The sequence below is a fragment of the Apus apus genome, chromosome 3, assembly GCF_020740795.1.
Source record: "Apus apus isolate bApuApu2 chromosome 3, bApuApu2.pri.cur, whole genome shotgun sequence".
NCBI classification, from domain to species: domain Eukaryota; kingdom Metazoa; phylum Chordata; class Aves; order Apodiformes; family Apodidae; genus Apus; species Apus apus.
Window position 1 is genome coordinate 55,564,918 of NC_067284.1, and position 22,225 is coordinate 55,587,142.

General features: G+C 48.6%; 1 protein-coding gene across 4 annotated transcripts in view; it reads left to right on the plus strand.

The window, feature by feature from the left end:
* Positions 1–22,225, plus strand: part of SLC8A1 (solute carrier family 8 member A1) — a 139,195-nt gene that overhangs the window by 113,264 nt on the left and 3,706 nt on the right. For 2 of the 4 annotated variants that reach the window (XM_051613980.1, XM_051613982.1), the window contains exons 3-8: positions 7,588–7,694; positions 10,338–10,358; positions 11,151–11,168; positions 12,892–13,022; positions 14,156–14,255; positions 19,432–19,707. In XM_051613980.1, coding sequence (XP_051469940.1) covers positions 7,588–7,694; positions 10,338–10,358; positions 11,151–11,168; positions 12,892–13,022; positions 14,156–14,255; positions 19,432–19,707 — 653 coding nt within the window. Of the gene's footprint in view, positions 1–7,587; positions 7,695–8,032; positions 8,137–10,337; positions 10,359–11,150; positions 11,169–12,891; positions 13,023–14,155; positions 14,256–19,431; positions 19,708–22,225 lie in introns of all 4 variants that reach the window. The other 2 variants (XM_051613978.1, XM_051613979.1) reach the window with 2 other exon arrangements.

Consider the following 22,225-nt stretch of genomic DNA (forward strand, 5'->3'; position numbering starts at 1 on the left):
TTGGATTGTGCAGCCCCATGCCCAGCTGCTGGAACAGTAATCCAAGCTGCCACATCAAATCAGTTCATCTCCACACTTCCCAAAGCATGCATCAGGCTTAGCTTCAGGCATGTTTTCTTTGGGCATCCATGTTATGTTTGCAGCACACTCCAGGCAAAATCTTCATTAAGTGCAGACATTTCACGTCAGCATGTCTTGGTTCTGCAAAAGACCCTGCATGGGTGACTCATGGGACATCTTGCAAAGATGGGATCTCATTAGCAGGGACAGAAATTCTAATGAACCCTCTCGTCTGTCAAAGACCACTGGGTAACAGCTAAAATCATGTGTGACACAAGGTTGTTCACATCATCTGGCCCATTTCTGTGTATCTTCTGTCCCTCAGGAAGGTCCATCCCTGTGCTGTCTGATCACTCATTGCATTGATCTCTCCCCTGTCCCCTGCCAGACACATGTGCCCTGCAGCTGGGATGAGTGCCTCCACCGCAGACCTGTGTCTCTCTGCATGTGAGGCTGTCACCTTCTCACTATCAGATGCAATTTTGTTGTCAACTGGTGGAAGAAAAGCCTGATCTGCTCCTTTTCCTTACCAGCAACAAGACAACTTCCCTTCTGGAGTAGCTGTCAGAAATTTGAGCAATGAAGCTGCATAAAAGCAGTCCCTGGTGCTCAGGTTGGAAAAGTTGTGTGTTGCAGAGACAGACATGGGAGACTCTGGGTCTCTTTGTGTCTCTAAGCATGGACAAGGCCTCCAGCCCCTGCAGCCTCTGGGGAGGCTCACCAGGCAGATAAGGGCAGCCAGGGAGAAGGTGTGCAAAGCATAGTGGAAGTGGGTACGGGGAGAGAAAGAGACACCTCACTCTTGATGGTTGGCTCCAGCTGTGCTCTGGGATCTGGTTCGGGCATCTCACTGAGGCCACGGCCAGTTTGTATGGCCCTGGCCATGAGCTCTGGTGGTGCCCAGCCCTGATGATGATTTGTGGGCTTTCTCCCTCACAGCACCTGGTCCCTTACAGCAGCCCAGCTGTCCCTCTGCATAGGCACTGCTGGGTGCCCAGCACTCACATGAGCTGTGCAAGGCAGGGAGTCTCCAAACCACCTCTCACAGCAAGCTGTTACTTCAACTAATTAAATCACTGACTGAAAAGCAGATATATGAGAAATCAATGTGACAGCTTTCTGTAGGAGTCTGTGAACGTGTGCTGGAACGGGCAGCACCAATGAATGAGGCTTTGAAATGTCACCTTCCAGTGTGGATACCTCGTGGCTATTCTCTTGCTGCCATCACTGATCCTCTGGGTGGGAAGCGCTTGCCTGTTGGGTCAGGGCTGGCAGCATTAGGCTTAACCAACAGGACTCCACTCCCAACTGCCTACCCTGGATGTTGTAATTATGAATTTGCAGTTGAAAGTCCTCCAAGATGTTAATGTATTTCTGGGTGATCAGTGGATGCCGAATGAGTGACAAGCTGCATAAGCACATTGTTCCCTTTATTGATTCAGGAATAAGTGTCTGCCTGTCCAGGCAGTGGCAACATGCCATTTTCTCATAGACAAGCTAGTTACTGGCTGCTATAATAATTGGTTGCTTGTGTGTGATAATTTTCCAGCCCCATTGAAAACACCCTTACTGACTACATGCTATACACAATCATATTTTCTTAGCTGCAAGATCTCTGGTCTAGGCACAAAAGTCTCTGGAATGTCTCTGGTCCAACCTCTTCTCAGCAATTTGTGAGCTTTTGAACATCATCAAGGATGGAGGTTGCTGACCTCATTCTCTTATAAAAAAAAAAAAAAAGCACTAAAAAGGCATAACTACAGTTCTGAAAGAGCTAAGAGATGCATTGTGCAGCAATATAAAAAAGTAGGAAATGAGTGCTGGACTTGACACAGGTCTGCTCCTAGAGATCTGGCCCTGTCAAGAAAACCCTTTGAAGGAAAACCCCTGTCCCCCAACATGTTCTGCCTGGATCTCTCTGGAGCTGATGCCCTGGAAGCAGCAAACTCCCTTGGTCCTTGCAGTGCTGGTTGCTCGTCTGAGCCATGAGAGGGGTTTCTGCATTTCATTTAACTAAGCAGTACAGGGCAAACTGGGAATGGCAGAATTTTTGCAATTACATTGAGGATTTCCGCTGGTGCACTGTGACTGTGCAGACATTCAGGTTGGAAATGAATGCAAAAGTCCATGTATGTTGTCACCAGTCATTCATGGTGCCATCTGATCCTCTGAGACAGACAAGTCTAGTGGAGACAGGAGAGCTGGAAGTCCCAGCTCCTTACTCCTATGCCCAGTGCTGCACCCATCTTCTCATGTGGCCTTGGACAAAAAAATACTTGTAGAGAAACATTGCCCTGTTGGTCTGTGTTCTGCTCCTGTCACCCTGTGCTAGCTCATTACATATGTACCTGTCCCTGCACGTGCATGAGATTGCTCACAGAGTGTCTTCTCTAGCTGGCGTTTTTCTCTAAGCGTTTGCTATCTTCTTGGCCTGCCTTTGCCATTGTACAAAGCCAGTTTGCTTGCCCATTGACAGGGGACATTCAGCCCTGTCCTGCTAGTGCCATGTCCCTGCTGGGGTCACTTGCAGGCCGGCATGTGGCTACTCTCTCTTGCCCTTTACAGAGGTGTGCCCAGAAAATGCAGGTGGGTTGGCATGCTTGTGCCAAGTACATGTCACCTCCCAAGAGCAGCTATTTGCTGTTCATGACACTGAGCTGGCATTAGCAGCCATATTGTTCTCCCTGGTACATTGGATACCACAAATGCCACACCAAAACTTACCCAAGCCCAAAGGGAAGCAGGAGAAATCTGCAAGGTATAGCTAAATACATAGAAACCTGCTCTGGCTAGGAAACCCCTGAGACACAAGTACCTGGGGGCTAGGAAATCATCAGTTGGAAATACTGTCTATATGCCCATCCTGCTCTTTCATCCTCCTACTCCAAAATGCTCTTGGCAGCTGTCAGAAGAAGAGGCTGTGCTGGATTGCCCTTGGGTCCAAATGGGTATAACAGTTCTTCTTTTCATGTGCCATTCCTAGAGCATCACCAGCCAAGAGGGCTTTTTCATGGACTATTGTAACTAAGGACTGTGTGGGAATGCTCTGTTAAAAGACCTTTACAGTTCAAATTAAATGGGATGGTTTGAAACAAAAGCTAAATTCTGAATGAGAATGTTGTGCTTGGAGCGAGGGCAGAGATTTGTATGCCATCTTCATGAAGGCACTATCCTTCTCTTGTTGCTGCTGGGCTTTAGCAAGAAAAGAGCTGGAGTTGCATTTCTTCAAGATTTGTTAGTCTTTGATTTCTGGAACGTGGAAATTAGATGAAACTCATTCCCTCAGCAATTGCCTTGGCTACATATTCAAGGAAGAGCAATTTTTGGTACAGAAAAGCAGACAGTTTGATGCACTATGGATGCCCTCAGCTTTCTGTGCCAGAGCAGGGCTTTTTAGCTCAAGCAAAATTAACTCAACACCAATGGAAGGAAAAATCCAGCAGCAGTGGTTTGCTGCAGACTTCCCCCATAGTGTCACTGGGAATCCCTGCAGCAGCCAGGGGGGAAGGCAGATGTGCCAGGGCTGGTGGTTTAAGCCAATGCACAACCTGCCTTGGCAGAGGGACCTCCAGCCCCACACACCCAAATCTATTGGAGAGATGCTCCAGAAACTGCTTTTCTGCCAGCAGTGTGACTAGGAGACAAGTCAGGAAGATAACATTCCAGCTTTTTCAATAGCTGTGGTGTTGTACATTCATTGGAGCTGAAGTGTTTGGCTTAAATATACATCTCCTGGAGATGTTAGATTATGGCAGAAACACTAGTTACTGTTCCCAAATCAAACCTTATTCTAGACCTCTCTGAGATTTTCAGGGACAGCTTGGAAACATCATCTAGACTAACCCTGGACTCATATGAGGCGAAGAAAAAGTGTGATGGTTTAGAGGCTGCTTTAATCTTCTTTTTTAATATTCTGGTTTTTCTCTCTGTCTCGTGGGTTTTGGACTCCTGGTTTCTGGCCCTGCAGTGACTCAGCAGTGGGGGTTTCAGGGTGCTGTATGGTGTCCCTTGTTTTCCTGCTTACACAAGCACTATCACATCTTGTGCTGAACGAGCCCCTGAGCCACAGGGGAGAGAGATTTTAAATCCAAATTTCAGCCTGTACTTGCACTGTCACGACTTTGGGTGTTGGCATACTTCATCCCACTGTGTCCAGCTAGGGAAACCAAGGGCAGACACCTCAGCTGCTGTGCTCAGCACTGCAGCCCACATCTCCTCCTGAGCCTTAACAAGCTGCCCTGGCTCTGCCTCATTTGCATCGTGTATTAGAATGCAACAAAATCAGCCTCACATAGCAACATGTACCTCTGAAAAAGAGAACTGCAGGCAGCAGGCTTGCAAAACTGAACACTGAATATAGCATGAGCACAGGACTACATGAAGTCATGGGGAACATGGGCTACCATCCACAGCCTGCACGGGCAGCCCCATGCCAGCTCTAGACTGCTCACATCATCACAGCCCACACTATCCAGCAAATCTCTGCCTGGGAGAGGAGTCAGAATCAAAGACCATGTCAGAGGGTCCAGCAAGAGCAGGGTGTAGTCAGGGCATGTCTCATAATACTGCAGAAAGCAGTCCTTACTCCAGCACAAGATAAATGTTGCAGTTGCCTGATGCTCCTCCTTGCCCACTGATCAGACCCTGTGCAGGACCTTGTGGAAGGGCTGGGCAGCAGGCAAAAGGCAGTGCAATGGAGATCAGGCAGGCTCTAAGAATAGCCTCTATTATTCTCACATACTTGCTGTTTCTCAAACAGATGTGATCTCAAACACCATTAAGAGGAAATCCTTTTCTCTGGGCTTGCAGTCTCATCCCAGGAACAAAGTTGCCTCAGCAATTCTTGCTGATTGGAGATTCATCTAGAGAGCAGACTTGCTGTTTGTTCTCTCCACCCTTTTCCCCACCAAATTTGTACAGCAGAAACAGCAGCAGTGCACTTGTCTACCCAACACACAGCACTTGCTCTCACTCTGGAAAAATCACTTGGAAAACTGCATAATGATGGCACATTAAGCCCCAAGGCCACATCACTCAAGGAAATCCTATTGGTATTGGGTCTAAGTATCAGGAACAGCTTTTTTTAATTGGCACACAGGTTATTTTTTATGAGACAGAATTATTTTGTGGGGCTTTGAGGAATGCCACACATGACAAGCCAGAGCATTCCCATAGGAAGTTTATGTCTTGATACCTCTGCTCCCCTAAGGATTGATGAAGACAGACTTTTAAATTAACTTTCCTGAGAAAGGCTTTTTTTTCATACATAGAAGCAGGGTGCAGTGTACATTTTAATGGGAGTTACTAAGAAAATTATTGATTTTGTTAATAATGGTTTTGTAATTGTGCCATTCTTTTAATTCTGTCAGATCCTCTTTGATAGCTTGGCTGAGAGCATTTCTGCATCCTTCATTAGTTTTTTAACACACAATAATTTTGTGTTGATGGTTGGACTCGGTGATCTTAAAGGTCCTTTCCAACCATGATGATTCCGTGATTCTGTAATTTCCTCTAACTCATCATTCCAAAGAAAGATCAGCTGTATGCTTGGTAACCATTTTTCCTGTGTACAAACCTATTGCAGCAATAATTATAAGCAGAACTAAATATTACAGAGATTCATTATACAATTACGCTGAGCCCATGCTGCATTGTTAAACTTTTCATAGCCATCACTTGCTCTTGAGTAAATGGTTCCATTATAAGCATGAAGGGCAAGTTTAATACACTTCTGACGCATAGCAAATAGCACAAGAAATCATCCTAGCTGTCCCTCCAACTGCTTAGTGGTGTTTGCTCTGAATGAGAATAAAATTGTTGACTGTGCTCTCAAACACTTTTCAGCTTAACAGAGGGGCTCTTGGTGGCAGTACAGACATGCAAGGAGGGAAGAAAGGCAGAAACTACAACAGCATGGCCTGAATTTCATTTCCCCAGACCATGGCTTTCTTCCATGCTTATGGGTTTTCAGCGCTGGGACTTGGTCATATATTAGAGCAGCCTTGGACCTGCTCTGACTTGTGCTGGCTGCCCGTGGAAAGTGCAGGGGAGCAGGGGATGGGACAAGAGGCAGTTCTTTGAAGGACAGGACAGACAGACTTGGGCAAGAGGAGAGCAACTGGGAAGCTTGTTAAAGCAAGAGCATTCACAAAAGGGTAGTGCCATCAAGCATGGGGCTAAAGCAAGCCCAGCCAGGAGGTTGGCAGCAAGCACAGGGCTTCAGACAGTCGCTTCATTGCCTTTTTATTCCTTGTTGTTATTGCTTTCTTATTTCTTGTCTGAGACAAGGTCAGAGCCAGGAGGAGGTCTGGTCCCAGCAGCGATGACAGTGGACAGAGAATTCCATGTGGGAGCAGAAACTGCTGGATTTCTGCCCCCTATCTTTTCTTTGCAAGGGCTTTGCACTGTAGGAAAGACCACAGCAGTCCCCCAGCCACACACTAACCCCTTGTACTCCAGAGCTTTGGTCACCTCATGGCAAGCAACTTTCAGCTGGGTGTTTCTGGGTTACTTACATGAGTCCCTGAAAAGATTAGGAGAACTTCTTCTTTTCTATTTTTTTCTCCCAGAAAAGCAATTAATTCACTCAATTTTCACTCTGTTGGGTACCTCGAGGAGCAAATCTCTCTGCTGGTGGCCATAGCCTCCTGTGAGGCTTTCACCCTTCATGGTGCATGCTTTGTGGCTGTGCTCTGAGCAGGGGCTCTACCTTCAGACCTACCCTGCTGATGACAGTGGGGTAAATTCAGAAACCCCAACCCATGTGAGAAGGGAGATTTGCTGCACAGTTATTGAAAAGGAGAGAACCAAACCTTTGGGGCTTGGGAAGGATATGCTGCTTGCAAAGGAAAACAAAAAGTTGAATCTCCCTGTCCATGAAGCTTTCCTTCCCCCTATCCTGTCCAGAAAGACCGTCTTTAGACCTCCACAGAGAAAGTCCCAACTCCAGCATCCCTCTTCGAGCTTGTAAATTGGAGCCTCCAATGCCCAAACTGAGCAGCTGATCATGATGTTGTGCACGAATCTGCTGTGCCTGGCGAGACAGTCTTCTGTGCACAGGGACTGGTTTAGGCACTGCATTGTGTTTCCAGGGACTTAGTCTGTGCTGGTTCCCAGTGCGTGTGGCCCCCACAGCCTGTGAAACATCAAGGGGCTTTTCTGCACCCTGGATTTTTGGAAAAGGATGTGTCTTACTGCCCCTGGGCCAAGGCACCTCTGGGGGAGGCTCGTCCAGGCTGTGTCATATCCAGCCATGGCCTCTGGACATGCTGGAGATGATGGTATCCTGGGGGCTCCTGGCACTCTGACTCTGTGTCTGTGCTCATCCTGAGGCAAGCTCGGCCCATCGGCTCCTGCCTTTTGCTTTCTGCTGTGCTGCCCCTTCATCCTGTGCTACCGAACCCACTGTTTTCTGTTCACAGCCCCCTTCTCCTGCAATTTCCACCCTTCTCCTCCTCCTCTCCTTGTGTTCCCTCTTCCCTTTTCCCCCCTTACTCTTGAATCTCTATTTCTTCTTTTCTGTTCCAGCAAAACGATATCAATCAAGGTGATAGATGATGAGGAATATGAGAAAAACAAGACCTTCTACCTAGAGATCGGGGAGCCCCGGCTGGTGGAGATGAGTGAGAAGAAAGGTGGGGGACGTGCTCCAGGGCTGAGCCCCACCTGTGTGTCCCTGTCTAGCTCACTCATGCCTGGTACCTGCAACACCAAGCTCACATCCCCAATACCTATGGAGAAGGGCAGGAGCAAGGACACTTTTCCCTCTGAAATCAGCGTTTCCCCAGCCCACCAAGATCTGACCCTGGCTGGGCAGTGGGGCTGCTCCTGCCCTTCCCTATACGTCCCAGGGAAGATGTGCAGCTGCTTCCCCCCACCCAAACATCTCCGTCACCATGGCACCCAGGTGGATGTGAACTGCATGTGTGTGTGATGCAAATCATGTGTTTGCCTTTGTCTTGTGTTCCCACAGGAAATTCATTACCCTTAGAGTACTTGACCGTGAGGAGTATGAGAAAGAGTGCAGTTTCTTCCTTGTGCTTGGGGACCCAGTGTGGCTACGACGAGGAGTGAAAGGTGTGAGAGTAAAACCAGACCAGCTCTCGAGACGCTGTCGTCCGCTTTCTCTGTGTCTCCCTACTCTCACACTCCTTTCTCCTCGCACTTTGGCTCCCAGCCATTTTGCCCTCCCTCCTCTGAAGCTTGGCAACTGCACCTTTTTGCTCTGTTTTCTTTCCTCTTTCATTTTGGGAGGACTCCCATCTTGCTCACAAGGGCCCCCAGGAGCAAGACGGGCTCCCAGGAGGGCCCCAGAGCACCCAGGCAGGGGAAGATGAGCATCACCAGCCTCCAGTGACATTTTGAGAGTGCTGCCCTGCCACATCACACCTACACCTTCATTTAATCAAGTAGAAAATTCAGTCTTGAGAAGTAAAAAGGCAACACTGCATCATTTTTATTGGAAGATAAAATAGCCTTTGCTTGAAATAAAATGCATGGCCAGAGCAGTAATTTTACCCTTTTTATACTGGCACTAGGATCTGAAAATAGCTGAGAATCATGGCAGAAGCAGGTAATACCATAAGATGCAATCAGTCTAGGAGAAATCCAGTTATACTCAAAGTTTCATGGCTCTGAACCGGATAATAGCTTCTCATCGGAATAATAAAAACAATTTCCTCTTTCATCACATTTCTAAACCAACTACAAACCTTCCCAAAAAGACAGAGTTCACTTATTTTTCCAAGCAATTTCTTCTGCTAGGAAATTAAGTGAAAATTAATGACCACACTATTGGTGGTTGAACAAGAAGCAGTTTTTAAGTTACTTACGATAATTAGTTGCCTGACAACAGACCCTTATTACAGCCTTTGCAAAACAATTGGCAGCAACATTTGGTCTGTCTGCCTTGGAGCTGCTTTCTAATTTCTGGGGCTTAAGCTCTGCTTTCGGCATGCATGGGGTTGTAATCTATTGTTTGTTTCAGGACAGACAGGGCCCCCAGCAGTCCCCATGCTGAGTGGGAACATGCTGCTGTATTTCAGGCTAAAAACACATCCAGCAGCAATGCCACATCCCCCTCCGGCGCAGGTGCCATCTAGGTCAGCTGCATCATCCCTTCCATCAGATTTCCTGCTGGTTTATGAGACTAGCTAGCAGAAGCAGGGCTTAAAAATCAGACACACTGACATGGTCCAGGCTCTACAGGTGGGATTTTTATCATTAAAAGCTGCCGGTGGCATCTCTGGAACACAGCCAGTGTTGCCTTGATAAAGTGACTCAAGAACAACTCAACTCAGCAGCTCCAGCTTTGCCCAGCTTCACAGAGACCAGCATGGGCTCAGCCTTGCAAATCTGGCAAAAGCAAACACACTTTGCAGGCCCCAGGTTTGAGACTCGTGCTACCAAGTCAAGAGATCCCAGATGAAATTTTTAATTAAAAAATAAAAGGGAGAGGAAAGAAAGTTCCTCATCTTCCAGGTCACAAGCACAGCTCAGGAAACCTGAGGGAAGTTCAGCTTTGCAGTCAGTAGCAAGTCAAGGCAAGGAGGGCAAGTCAAGGTTCTAAAGGATACTATCACCCATGCAATTTTTTTAATTCCATTTTTGTGCTTTGTTTTGTACAAGAGGCAGCAAGGTGGAGCAAGCTGTGTGCTTGGTACCCTGGAGACCAGAGCATCTCTGAAATGTCACCCTTGGACCACATAGTTGTGGTTTGTTCTGTGCCCCAGAGGCCAGAGACCCACTGGTACATATGGGAGAGGCTTTTTCTTTTGTTTTGGAGACATAAAATGTTGAGTGACAAGATCCTTGAGCCAAGCCTTCCCACAATTTTTTCTTCTCTCACTGTATATGCCAGAAGTGCAGCTGCCCAATGGAGCTGTTGCTCCCCACTAGGCAGCTGGAGGAGGTCAAAACCAGTAGCCGCTGCACATGGGATGTCTTTGTGACCTCCCCTGGGGCAAAACTGCCTCAGAGACCAATGGAAGATATTGCACATACAATTCAAAGGGGGAAAATGAATTTTTGGAGTGTGCCTTTTAATCCTATATCCACCCTGTGTTTGCAAGAGCTTTATTTTAAATCAACGAGCCCATGAAACATTTCTGTTCCTTTATTTTTAGTGCCTTTCTCCCAACACTAATGGCATCCTGAAGATTTACAGATCTGAATTCTCTGCTCTGGAATCTGGAGTCTTTTCTGTGGATATTCCTTTTGATTTCATTATTTATTTACTTTTCTTCTTCTGTGTTTGTCTCTGTCTGTCTCCTTCACAGCCCTGTTGTTGAATGAGCTTGGTAAGCGCGCATTCGTTTTTCTTTTCCATTTTTCCAGTTTGCATATTTTCGGAAGACAATTTATTTTGTTTGACATTTTACTTCACTCACCACATTCTCTTTTAGGGTGGTCAGCACTATTTAAGTAAACTCAGGTATCTAATGCCACATCTTTCCTTGGAGTGGAGCCCCAAAGTCACTAACATTAATGAGTGGTAACCCACTGGGGTGAGGAGCATTTTTTCAGAGTGGGGTTGTTCCAGCCATAGTAAATCTGCTGACATCCCAAGTTAGAAACCTGTGCTGTGTAAATAAACCCACTGTCTCTTACACTGGCATAGCAGAAACAGGATTGCCTGGCAACTTACGGATGCTTGTGGCTGGACAGGGAAGTTGGCCAAACTTTTTTGAAGAGACAGTGCAAACTCTGTCTCTGTTGTGGAGATTTGATGCCTACCCAGCCTCTGACTTTCCTTGCTGGCCACCCCCAGGATAGGGTGGCCAGGGAGGGAAGCAAAGCTGCCCTCATTAGGCTCGCACTGGTTTTACCCACTCCACAGCATATTTTAGATATTGGGGGGTGGTAGATTGCAAATGTGGGTTGAAAAGCCTGTGTTCAGGTTTCCCCACACTATCCCTGGGGTGCATGTTGGGGAGCAGCCCCCCACGTCCACAGTCCCTGGCTGCAGGGCAGGGAAGGACCACCACATCCCTGCAGGCTGCCAGGTATTCATGTTAGTGTGCCAACACTAATCCTCTCTCTCTTTCTCTCTCTCTCTCTCTCTCTCCCTCTCATTTTTTGGTTTCATCTAGGTGGCTTCACCATCACAGGTATGGATTTCTGCTCTCTCCCTGCCTCCCTCTTCCCTCCTCTTAATGGCCATATTCTCACCCTGCTCTTTCCTCTTGATTTCCTCTTTGCTTTTGTTCTGTCCTGGAGGAAAATTCTGGAAGGGTAAGAAGGCTCCATGCCATGGCCCTGCTGCCCTGGCCGGTTATGCTAACAGTGTGTCCTCTCACAGAGTGCTCTGCCTGCTACACACACCTAACCCCCACCGCTGGGAGGGTGACCAGTCACCCCTGAAGCAACAGGCAGCCCCCTTAAATCTCTTGGAGCAGGGAGGGCTTCTCCACTCACTCCAGCCTTCCCCTCCTCGCTGCCTGCACAGGGCTCTGCAGAGCACAGGGAGTCTGTCCTCACTCCCCAGGCAGCAGCCAGGGTGCCCAAGCGCTGTGGGAGGTGTGGGACCCCATGGCTCCTTCAGGCACACAGCCCCTGCCCTTCCCATCAACAAGACCTGGCAGCAGGGCTTGCTCATCCATCATTAGCTAGCCAAGTAGCCATCATTAGGCCGAGCACTGCAGGGGGAGAAGGTGCCAGGTCCCACACATTGCAGAGCTGCCCCTGAGTAGCCCTGGAAACAGTACTTCAGAATAACAAGGCTCTGGCTGTGAGGCTGGTCCCTTTGACTAGCAGGAGGAGAAGGGCTTCCCAGCAGCATTGTGCAGACAAGGGGCAGCTGCCAAGGGAGCAACACTAACCCCATGTGAAGTAGGAGTAGAGTTTACTAACAGCACGGTGGTGGTTTGCACAGGGAATACAGTCCCTCCTGCTGATCTTCTGCTGATCACTTTGATAGGCAAACCTGTCTTCAGGAAGGTCCAGGCTAGAGATCATCCTCTTCCTTGCACTGTGATCACCATCCAAGGTACCCAGAACATGATGCTTAAAGGCTATGGTGGTCTAGCACAGGCTGACCTGGGTGTTTGTCTACTGCCATTTTAACTCCTGTTTCCAGTGAATCCATCCCTTTTCAGCCCTGATGTTCTTCTGTTCATCCCTGCAGTGGACTGGGAGGTAGCTCAGTGGGGATCTGCACAGGGACAGTGATAAAAGTCATGCTGCCTGGGGTTCCTATGCCCCAAAGTTGCACAGACACCCATGGAGGTGAAGACCTGCTCCATAGCTGTTGTAGACTCTCCAGTGCCTCCTGTCTCAGGGTTTGGGGCCAGGCCATGCCCTGTGGATGGCTCCTTGCACCTATATGGCACAGCACCATTTCCTCCCACCCCAGCATCGCATCTGGCTGCCAGTCCCCTCCCCAAGGTAAAGCCCTGATCAGAAGGAGCCAGAGCCAAGATTTCATACCCATCTCAGCCATGGGGTTGCTGGTCCTCTCTCTGGTTGCAATAGGCTGAAGGAAATGTCCTGACCATGCCCTGATACAGACCTGGAGAGCTGCAAAATGGAGCAGCCTTAGTGATGATCTGTCTCCTCCCAGCATCCCTGAGGGAGAAGCAGCAGGTACCAGGCAATAAGTGATTCCCCAGCCCTGAGGGTGAACTGAACTCCTGAGGTTGGACAAGTTACAGGATTCTTGCTAGAGTTTCCCAGCAAAACTACCTCTCTATTGCTCCATGACCTTCTCCTCCTCAGCTGCTCTGTCCCTCACGTTTCTGTTCAGAGGTTTCCTGACCTCCCCCTCTGACAGGAAGCCAGCTCCAGAGAGTGACCAGCTGGGCCTGGCTCACCAAGGGGCTCTTTGCTTTGCAGAGGAGAACGAAGAAAAGCAGCCACTGACCAGCAAGGAGGAGGAAGAGCGCCGAATCGCAGAGATGGGGCGCCCAGTTCTGGGGGAGCACACCAAGCTTGAAGTCATCATTGAGGAATCCTATGAGTTCAAGGTGCTGTTCACGTGCCCTGTCCCTATTCTTCTTCCCCTCCAGCTGGGGACCCTCCTTTTAGGTTTGCACACCATTGGCAAGCACACATTAATGGCATCACTGCAAAGGAAGGCAGGTCCTGGCATCACAAGGTCTGTGAGCAGGACCAAGGGACACTTTGAAAGATGGCTGACCCAAGGCATGATGAAAGGGTGAGGGTCACTCCAGTGAGATGGTGGTGGGTTAAAATACACTCTGCATCCTCACTCTGTCCACCAGCCCACAACCATGGTCCTTGGGGGATGATCCCAGACTTGCTGTCCCACTCACAGACTATGGTTAGTATTATACAAGCACATCAATCTGATGAGCCTAAGAGCTGACTGGGCTCCAGAATTAAGCAGGTTGCTTAAAAATACAACCTCATTCCTACAGCGATGTGCTACACCCAGGTTCTACTTACAGGAGGCCTTGAGTGAGCCCCAAGTCTGGGACCCCAAGTGCAGAGGGCTGATACCCTAAATACAAGTAATGTTTGTGAAGCTAAGCTGCTGTGAATGCTTGTACTAGACCAAGAGCTGAAAACTGGCCATGTCATTATCTTGGCCATTTTTTGGTAGTATAAAAAATAACAGACCACCCTTGCCATGTCGCAGTGGTGGCTGCCTCCTCTCCACATGGTTTTCCTGCCTGCTGTCAGTGTGTGTCTGAGGCTGCCTGCCCGGGAGCACCTTCCACCCATAGCTCCCACAGCACCTTCTCTGCTGGTGCTGAGCTCCAGTTCCTAAGCAGCACAAAAAGGCAGAGCCCAGCTTGGCAAATAGGTCTTGAGCAAGTCCCAGTTAGTGCTTTGAAACAACCCAGTAATAATTCTTCCCTAGGCATTGGGAACAACGGGAGCTGTGGCACCTCAGCACTATTTGCTGTTAAGCCTGCACTGAGATGGTTCAAACTCCCATCATGAGCAGGTTTAAAAGGGTATTTCAGAGTGGCAGGGAAGGGAATTGCAAGTACTTATACTTGCTTTCGTGGCTGGGGCTCTTGACCTGATCTTAAAATCTACTAAGCTTTTTCCATAAGCCCGTGGCTGTAAGTGCTAGCGCTGCAACTCCAGCCTGATAGAGTCTAATTCTCTCCTGTGTCTCCATCCACAGAACACGGTGGACAAGCTCATTAAGAAGACGAACCTGGCCCTGGTGGTTGGCACAAACAGCTGGAGGGAGCAGTTTATTGAGGCTATTACTGTCAGTGCTGGTGAGTTTGGACCACAGCTCCAGGTGAAATAGGATCAGCCTTGCTTGTGCCTCTGCTTGGCTGTATCAGTAATACAGACTGTAATGGAGCAGCACAAGGTAAAACAGGTGGTGGAGTTAATTAGAGTGCCTGCATAAAGAAGACAGCTGATTAAACCCTTTTGTGAGATCACCTGGTTGGAAATGTAGGAAACCTCCTGCATTAAGTATGTCTGTAGCACCCAGCAGAGAAACACCTTGCATGTTACCAGATGGCAGAGAGGAAAAATCATTGCAGTGAGAGAGAGAGAGATTTGGGAGGGGTACACAGTCTTTAAATCCAGAGCAGCATGAACAATGCTGGTGCAAAGCAGCAGTGCTCCCCATCCCTGGTGCTCCCTGTAGCACTGAGGTGAGGACAATGTGGTAACAAGGGTGCAAAGCCCTGAAGACTGCCACTGAATCCCCATCTCTGTGGGCCAAAATTTGGGAGAACACTCGCACTCCCTACCTGCAGCTCTGCTGTACAGGGTAACCTCTGCCCAGCACAAAGTAATTAAAAGTGATGGCCATACCTTTTACCCTCTGTCTCTGAAAATGAGGACAGGATATTATGCAGCAGCTCTTTCCTCAAAATGTGATCCCTCCTCTTGTAGCACAGCTATTCTTAGAGAATCCAGCCAAGAGCCTCCCATTATTTGGGATACAGGATAAAGATATTATGCAAGACAGTCCTTTCTGCAGGTTTTGTAGCTAATACAGCTAAACTAATCTATCCCAGAATTAATTATTTAATTGCATCCCATATTAAAGCAAACATAATCACTGGTACTTGGATCCCATCTCTGTGACCCATGTAAAGACTGCAGTTATGTGAAAGCCCTGTTGCCACCAGGTCTTGCATATACAGTCACCATCAGTGCTAACAGGATAATTAACAAGTATTTAATAAATATTACATATTTTGGTGGACATGAGCTGTCCCTGGCAGCTGGGGAACAGTATTGTCTCTGAGGTCTGGACCTACTTTTATTTTTTGCCAGGATTTGGCTCCTCAAGCTTTGTGCCAAGCAGGTTAAAATGCCTTCAACACTGGAGTTTGGGCTTGAGTTTTCCCTGCAGCCCGCCAGGAAGTGGAGCTGAAAGTCACACACTCCTTCTTCAAAACATAACATCCCAGCTGAGAAAAGAAACATTAAAACCCCATTTCCCACCCAGTGAGCTGCTGGTGGCAATGCTGGCAGGCAGGCTGAGCACCAGAGCAGCAGGAGGGTCAGGTCTGTGGAAAGGCAGTGCAAGTGCAGGCAAGACTGTGCCCCACAGTGCCACCCTGTGCTGTCCACGGGGCGGAGCTGGAGCCTGTCACCATAGCTGCCTTCAGCATGCACCCAACAGCCCATAAAGTCTCTTCAACAGCAAAAACATCCTGGGGCTTGTGAGCCTGTTCCTGAATGCATGCCTGGGTCACCATCCAAACTCTCTGCGTTTTGTCACCTTCCCAGGATCTGCCCAACTCTTTGAAAGAGAAACGTTATTGCTGCTTAACAACATGATATATAGATCTGAAGGAGTGTCATGACAGTGGCACTCATGTTCATATTTCAGTCTGTTTTATCATCTCTGTAAAGCTTTAGAACCATGAGAGTCCTGCTGCCATGCAGCTTGGGAGGGGATTAAAATACCTGCTGCAAAATTACCATGTGAGCACAGCTCAGTGTATCCTGCCAGTACCATCCTTTGTGCAACAAGCAAAAAGAACTTGGCTTCCCAGGCTGAAAAACTGTTCCTTATCTCTACGACAATGCACAGGAACAGGGTATTTATATCTGCCAAAATAGTAACACTGTGCCACAGATTAACTACTGTTTCTGCCATAGGCAATTTGAAGCTTTAAAGCCAAGCAACAGATAATTTTCTGTCAAGTTTTTGTAGAGATATCGAGTTTCTCACTGCCTCTTTCTTATGTGTTGGTCTTGATCTGCAAAGGTGCTTTGAAGACAATGTTTGCAAAGTTGCACTCGAACAGGATGCAGAGTAGGACTTTTCCCTGCTTTGTCAAGGCTTTATTTAGCCAAATATTAAAAACCTCCAAAGACTATGTCCATCAGCAAGGGGTATATGTCCCAGAGCTACACACACCACCCTCCTGGAGGAGCTATTTCTCCTGATGGCGTTTGTGGCCGTTGCCCCTAGTTTTATCCCTTGTCAGTGCAGAGTGGAGTTTCACTCCATCCTCTCTGTACATGCCCTCCAAGTCACTGTAGGCTCTTGTTTGGTCCCCTCCAACCTCCTCTCCTGATTCGCCAAGCCAGCTCCTTCCACTTCTCCCCATAGGCAGGATCTTTGAGGCTCCAGTCGTCTTGGTGGCCCCGCTGAATCCCCTCCAGCTTCACCTCAGCCCTCATGTGAGATGCTATTCCCTGTGCACGGAAGATACGTGCATTTGAGGTTTCCTCCTGCCTTGCTCTCATTGGCTTCATCCCTACTGTCTCTGAAACTGCATCTCTGCTGAGAGCCCCAAGGATGCCAGCAGAGTGCAAGGCTTACAAGAGCAGGTTGATTCCCCTGTGGGTTACCACATATCATGAGGGTGATCACAGTCTGGGTGATCCATGGGCCTTTTTCTTGCTGTGTGCTTCATGTGCTCCCTGTGGAACCATGAATGGAAATAGCCAAGAGGTGAAACTTTAGTGCACAGAGTTTGGCCTCCACTTTCCCAGGAAGGATATCATATTTTGATCCTCCAGTTGGCTTTTCATCGCCACTTTTGTGGTGAGGCAGAAAGCAATTACTGTTATGAGCAGCAACAGAGCAAGCAGTCCACCAGCAGCTTCCCCCAGTAACTCTGTTGTCATGGCACAGAGCCACCATTTGAACACGGGGTTAGTCGATACCCTTGTGTTTGTACACAGCAAACAGCAACACCATTTGATTCTCCATGTGGGAGGCTTTACGCATTTTATTATTCAATCAAACATCCACATTGTGAAGGAAGATGTGAAAGGAGTGATGTTCACCCTGGCCAGCAGTAAGGTGGATAAAGCACCATGTCATTCAAAAGCTTATGCCAGCCTGAGCAGTACTGTGGCTGCTGGGAGAAGCAGCTTTTCCCAGGCACAGAGCCACCATCCCCTTAAACCCAGTGTCTGGTGAGGTGGGAATTTTTCCCCTCATCCACTGCAGTGGAGCAGAGGCTCAGGTTTCACCAGGTGCTCTTGCCTGGTCTGGGACTTGACCCCTTTTTTCTGCCATCCCAAGATGTCCTCTCGAGGAGAGCCAGGCTCACTCAAACTGTCTGATGGAGATGGACTGCACATTGCATTCTCCCCTTGGTAAGGAGTTTCTGCCAACTGCCATGCAGGGACAGGTGGTGGTCCACATCCCTGGAGGTGAAAATATTCATCAAAGACAATGACAGATCATCAACCCAAGTGCAAGGGATGTCTTTAACATAACTCACAACTGCCTGGGAATCCACAACATCCATAACTTAGAAACCCATCCCTGTTCCTTGAGGTCAGAAGGAAAGCTCCCACTGATTTCATTGGGAAAGTGTCACTTCCCCTTCATGTCCAGGGGTGCTCTGAGTGCGAGCTAGAGGAGTTTTTGACTGTGCCACAGTTCTGGCCTGTGTACTGGGCCAGGCTGGGAGGGCTCCAGGTTCACCATGCAGCCTACTCAGAGGACAGGCTGGCCAGCAGGCTCACAAGGTACCATATCAGAGCTGCTCAGAGAAGGTCACCAGCCCCAAGGTACAAACTGGCAGGGCCAGCCCTGCACAATGGGGGCTCCTTGGAGGCTGGATGCCAAGCAGCTTTGGAGAGACAGGTAAGGTGCTGAGTCATGGAGCAGGGAAGGGAGAAACTAAGACCCCTTGGTGCCAGGACAGACAGATGAAGATGTGCTGGGGGAGAGGGTCAAGGAGCAAGAGGAGGGGGCCAGAACAGTCTGACATCTGCTGAGGTCTTAACCTGTGACCTGCAGAAGAGTTTCTGGGCACAAGCCAGCCTGCATGTCCAGGGGGCATGGCTGTGGATACGTAACTCCCCAAGAGCCTTTGGGGGCGTGCAGCAACTAGCACTTGGGGTCTGAGAGCCCCCAAGACATCAGGCAGGATGAGCACAAGGACTCACATCCCCAACGCCCCATCTGTGCTGAAGATCCAGGTCTTGCAGGTGCTGCAGGGAACACAGCCATGAGCAGTGGTGCACTGAGTGCGGCCAAGCACTCAGCACAGCACCAAGGTAGCCACGGTCTAACCCACACAATGTGCCTGGTGAGCAGAGATGAGGCCAGAACTGATGGCAGACTCACACTGGGAAAATGTTCCCTGCAAGGCATTAACAACAGGCTGGTAAAAAATGAAGCACTGACCCGGATCAGGGACAGAAAATAAAGAGAAGAAGGAAAGTGCATTTTTTCTGTGACAAATGATACCCCATAGCTGGCCCATGGCCTTGGGTACTTGACAGCTGCCTGGAAGGGGTGCACATGGGAAAACATTTTCATGTGCAGTGGGTGCCCACTGACCTTGGTCAGACCAGACCAAAAGGAATGGACAGCCAGAGCTCACAGGGAGGCACATGAAGGGAAATGCAGTCAGCACTGATGGACCAGGGAGGTTTTAGAGCAGGTATTCCTCATGGCTGGATCCTGGTTTGCAGAAAAGGTCAAGTGCCAGAGCTAGCAGCTCAGAAGGCACCAAAAACAGCCATCTTTCCAGAAATCTGGAAGCAACCGCAGACACTTGTGAAAAGCAGCTCAAAAATAACTTCTTTAGCAGAGTGTGTCTGTGAAGGCACATCTTGCTCGGTGGATTTTCTCACCCTGATCATCTCCAGCCAGCCTAAGGCCAGTTGTTTCCCACATCTTCTGCAGAAAGGGTTCCTGAGCAAGGGCTGAGTCCCAGAAAGCATCTGGGGGTTAAACCCAGGCAGAGGTGCTTGCCCTTTCTGAAGTACACATTCGTTTTCAAGACTGCTGCTATGGGAAGGTCTCTGTGCTGTGGGAAGGGACCAGGAAAGGCTATTGAGTCCCTCTAATGATTGACCAAAAATAAGATATTTGGAAGTCAGGACCTTCTAGGGTCCAAATGATGAGAGGTGGCACTGGGGGAGGGGGCTACATTATGCACAGGAGCTTTGCCCAGACTTCCCCAGGATGGACAAGTCTAATCAGGCACTTGTGGTTTTTACCAGGGGAAGACGATGATGATGATGAATGTGGGGAGGAGAAGCTGCCCTCCTGCTTCGACTATGTGATGCACTTTCTGACTGTCTTCTGGAAGGTCCTTTTTGCCTTCGTGCCCCCAACAGACTACTGGAATGGCTGGGCTTGCTTTGTCGTCTCCATCCTCATGATTGGTCTCCTGACAGCTTTCATTGGTGACCTGGCATCCCACTTTGGCTGCACCATTGGCTTGAAGGACTCGGTCACCGCCGTCGTGTTTGTCGCACTGGGGACATCGGTGCCAGGTAAGGACAACAGCAGAGTTTGTTGTGAATGTCCATCTCTGCCCAGTCTGGGTTTGGGCTTGGGCTGGGAAAGCAGGGCACCGTGAAGTCCTTGGTTCTGCTCTGCACGACACGCAAGAACAGAGTTGAGGTGTATGTGGAACTTGTTTTTCAGTCTCAAATGGACCAGAAGGATCAAACCAGGGTGCAGATTCAGTCCCCTGGAAATCATTGCAAGAATCCACCACTTGCAAAGACTGTGAAGTTTCTATTTCTGTGGACAGCCTCCATGGCATCCACTCTCAGAGTAGGAATTGCTCTTTGATTAAAATGTTGCCTGTGGGCAGTCCTGCATTTTCTTACTGAGCATCTGCTCCTTTAATCTTGCCTCCCAGGTGAGTTCCATGCTAGTCTGTACTCAGGGTGCTCTGCCCAGCACAGACAACTTTGTATGAGACCAGGTTCAGCTTTGGTTCCGATGGATCAAGGTGATGTTGCTGAGCTGAGGGAACTGCTCAAAATGTGACTTGTGAAGCCCCTAGGAGGCCCTGGCCCCACAAATGTTTGGAGTATGATCAAGTGGTCATCCATTCTCAGAAGGCAGCAAAGACCAAAGACTGACCAGGGAGAGAAAAAACCTACAAGCTTCCATACCTACGTGCCACTTTGTCCTCCCAATGTACACTGACTTGCTGCAACCCAGCTGCCTTTTCTGCTGGCTCAGCAAAGGGCCCCTCCCACATATGAACTGATGCACTGGAGAGGATGATCCCAGTGACATGGTTCCTCTGGGAAGTCCCACATCAGCTTCTGTCAGGGAGCCTGTGCTTTTCACTCACCTTCTCTGGGCTGTGCTGGCCAGATAAGAGACTAACCCAACTCAAGCACCCCTGCATGTCAGTCATACCTTGCCTTGCCACCCCTAGACTTCTAGCGATTAGAACTTGAGTGTTGAAATTGTCCTGATGCTATCAGAGCCCAAACAGGAAGCAGTAGAACCAAAAAGAATAAGAGTTTTAGGCAAGAGACAGAAAAAAGATCATTTTTTAGATCTCTGGCACTTTTAGGCATGAGGTTTGTAGGACTGTCTCACACCCTTGACAGTTAAAATCCTCCCTCCTGCTTTTGTCAACAAAAGGTGGCACTTAAGAAGTTCTTTTTAGGATACATTTGACTACTCTTGTTTGAAGAAGCAGATGCTCCCAGACTGTATCATGTTAGCTGGGTGCTAGCTGGGCTCTTCCACCCCCAGAAGGTGCAGGGCACTTTACAGGAGGCAGGCAGGCACCAGACAAACATGCAGTGCAATCAAGACTGACAGGGATTTTCCACGCATTAAAAGCACAACTCTTTTTTGCAGAAGTTTGTTTTGTTTTGCTTTGTTTTGTTTTGTTTTGTTTGGAGAAGTGCTCCTGTTTGTTTCCGCACTCTGGCTGGCACTGGCAGGATGGCCCAGATGTGCCACATCCCTCCTCCTGCAGTGGCAGCTGTAGCACCACAGAGTCATCAGCACTGTCCCAAACCCCATTACTGCACTGTCACCAGGGCTAAGAACAAGGGAAAATGCCTTTCCTTCCCTCAGCATTTCCATGGAAGCATTTTTTTAAAAGCAGCCTTTTGATTTCTTTGCTGGAAATCACCCCCTTTTGCTGTGCTTGTAGGTGTCCAACCCCTCCTGTTACACAAAACTGGATCTTCATGCCAGGCTGAGCTTCACCACCTTACCTGGGAGACCTGCTGGGAAGGAGTGTAAAGGAAACCCCATAGAATTAAAAAACATAAAATCTGACCTCACCGTTTTCTTTTCCTGAGCCAAACTCTGCTGCCTGTACCCAGGGTGATCTCAGAGTGCAGATGTGTTAAGGATTCCTCTTCTCATCATTAGCTGACAGTGCTCACCTGAACAAAACCCAGATGCTAATCCTTCCCTCCTGCTCATCTTCCATGCAGATCCAGAGTGGGTTTGGATGTAGTATCAGCATATCCCTATGGCACAGAGCAGTGTCATGCTGGTCAACTCAACACAAGATCTGCCATATAAAAGGCCAGCTGAGTTTTATCACAGATCTTTTGTCACTGGTATTAAAGCTGATGGAGCTGGTGGACAAGCATGCACCCACCTGCATGATTTTTTTCCCTAAGGGGTGAAAGATGAACACTTGTTTACCAAAGTGTCAGAGGCTGCATAAGACACTAGACTTTACTGAGGCAAGAAGTTTTGGAGAGACATCAGCAGTGTGGTGACTACAAGAGTGGACAAGGGAAAGGCAGTGGATGTCATCTATCTGGACTTCTGCAGGGCCTTTGACACAGTGCCCCACAACATCCTTCTCTCTAAGTTGAAGAGAGATGGGTTTGATGGGTGGACTGTTCAGTGGATAAGGAATTGGCTGAATGGTCACATCCAGAGGGTAGTGGTCTGTGGCTCGATGTCCAGATGGGAAACAGTGACAAGTGGTGTCCCTCTGGGGTCCATACTGGGACCAGTGTTGTTTAATATCTTCATTAATGATACTGACAGAGACACTGAGAGCACCCT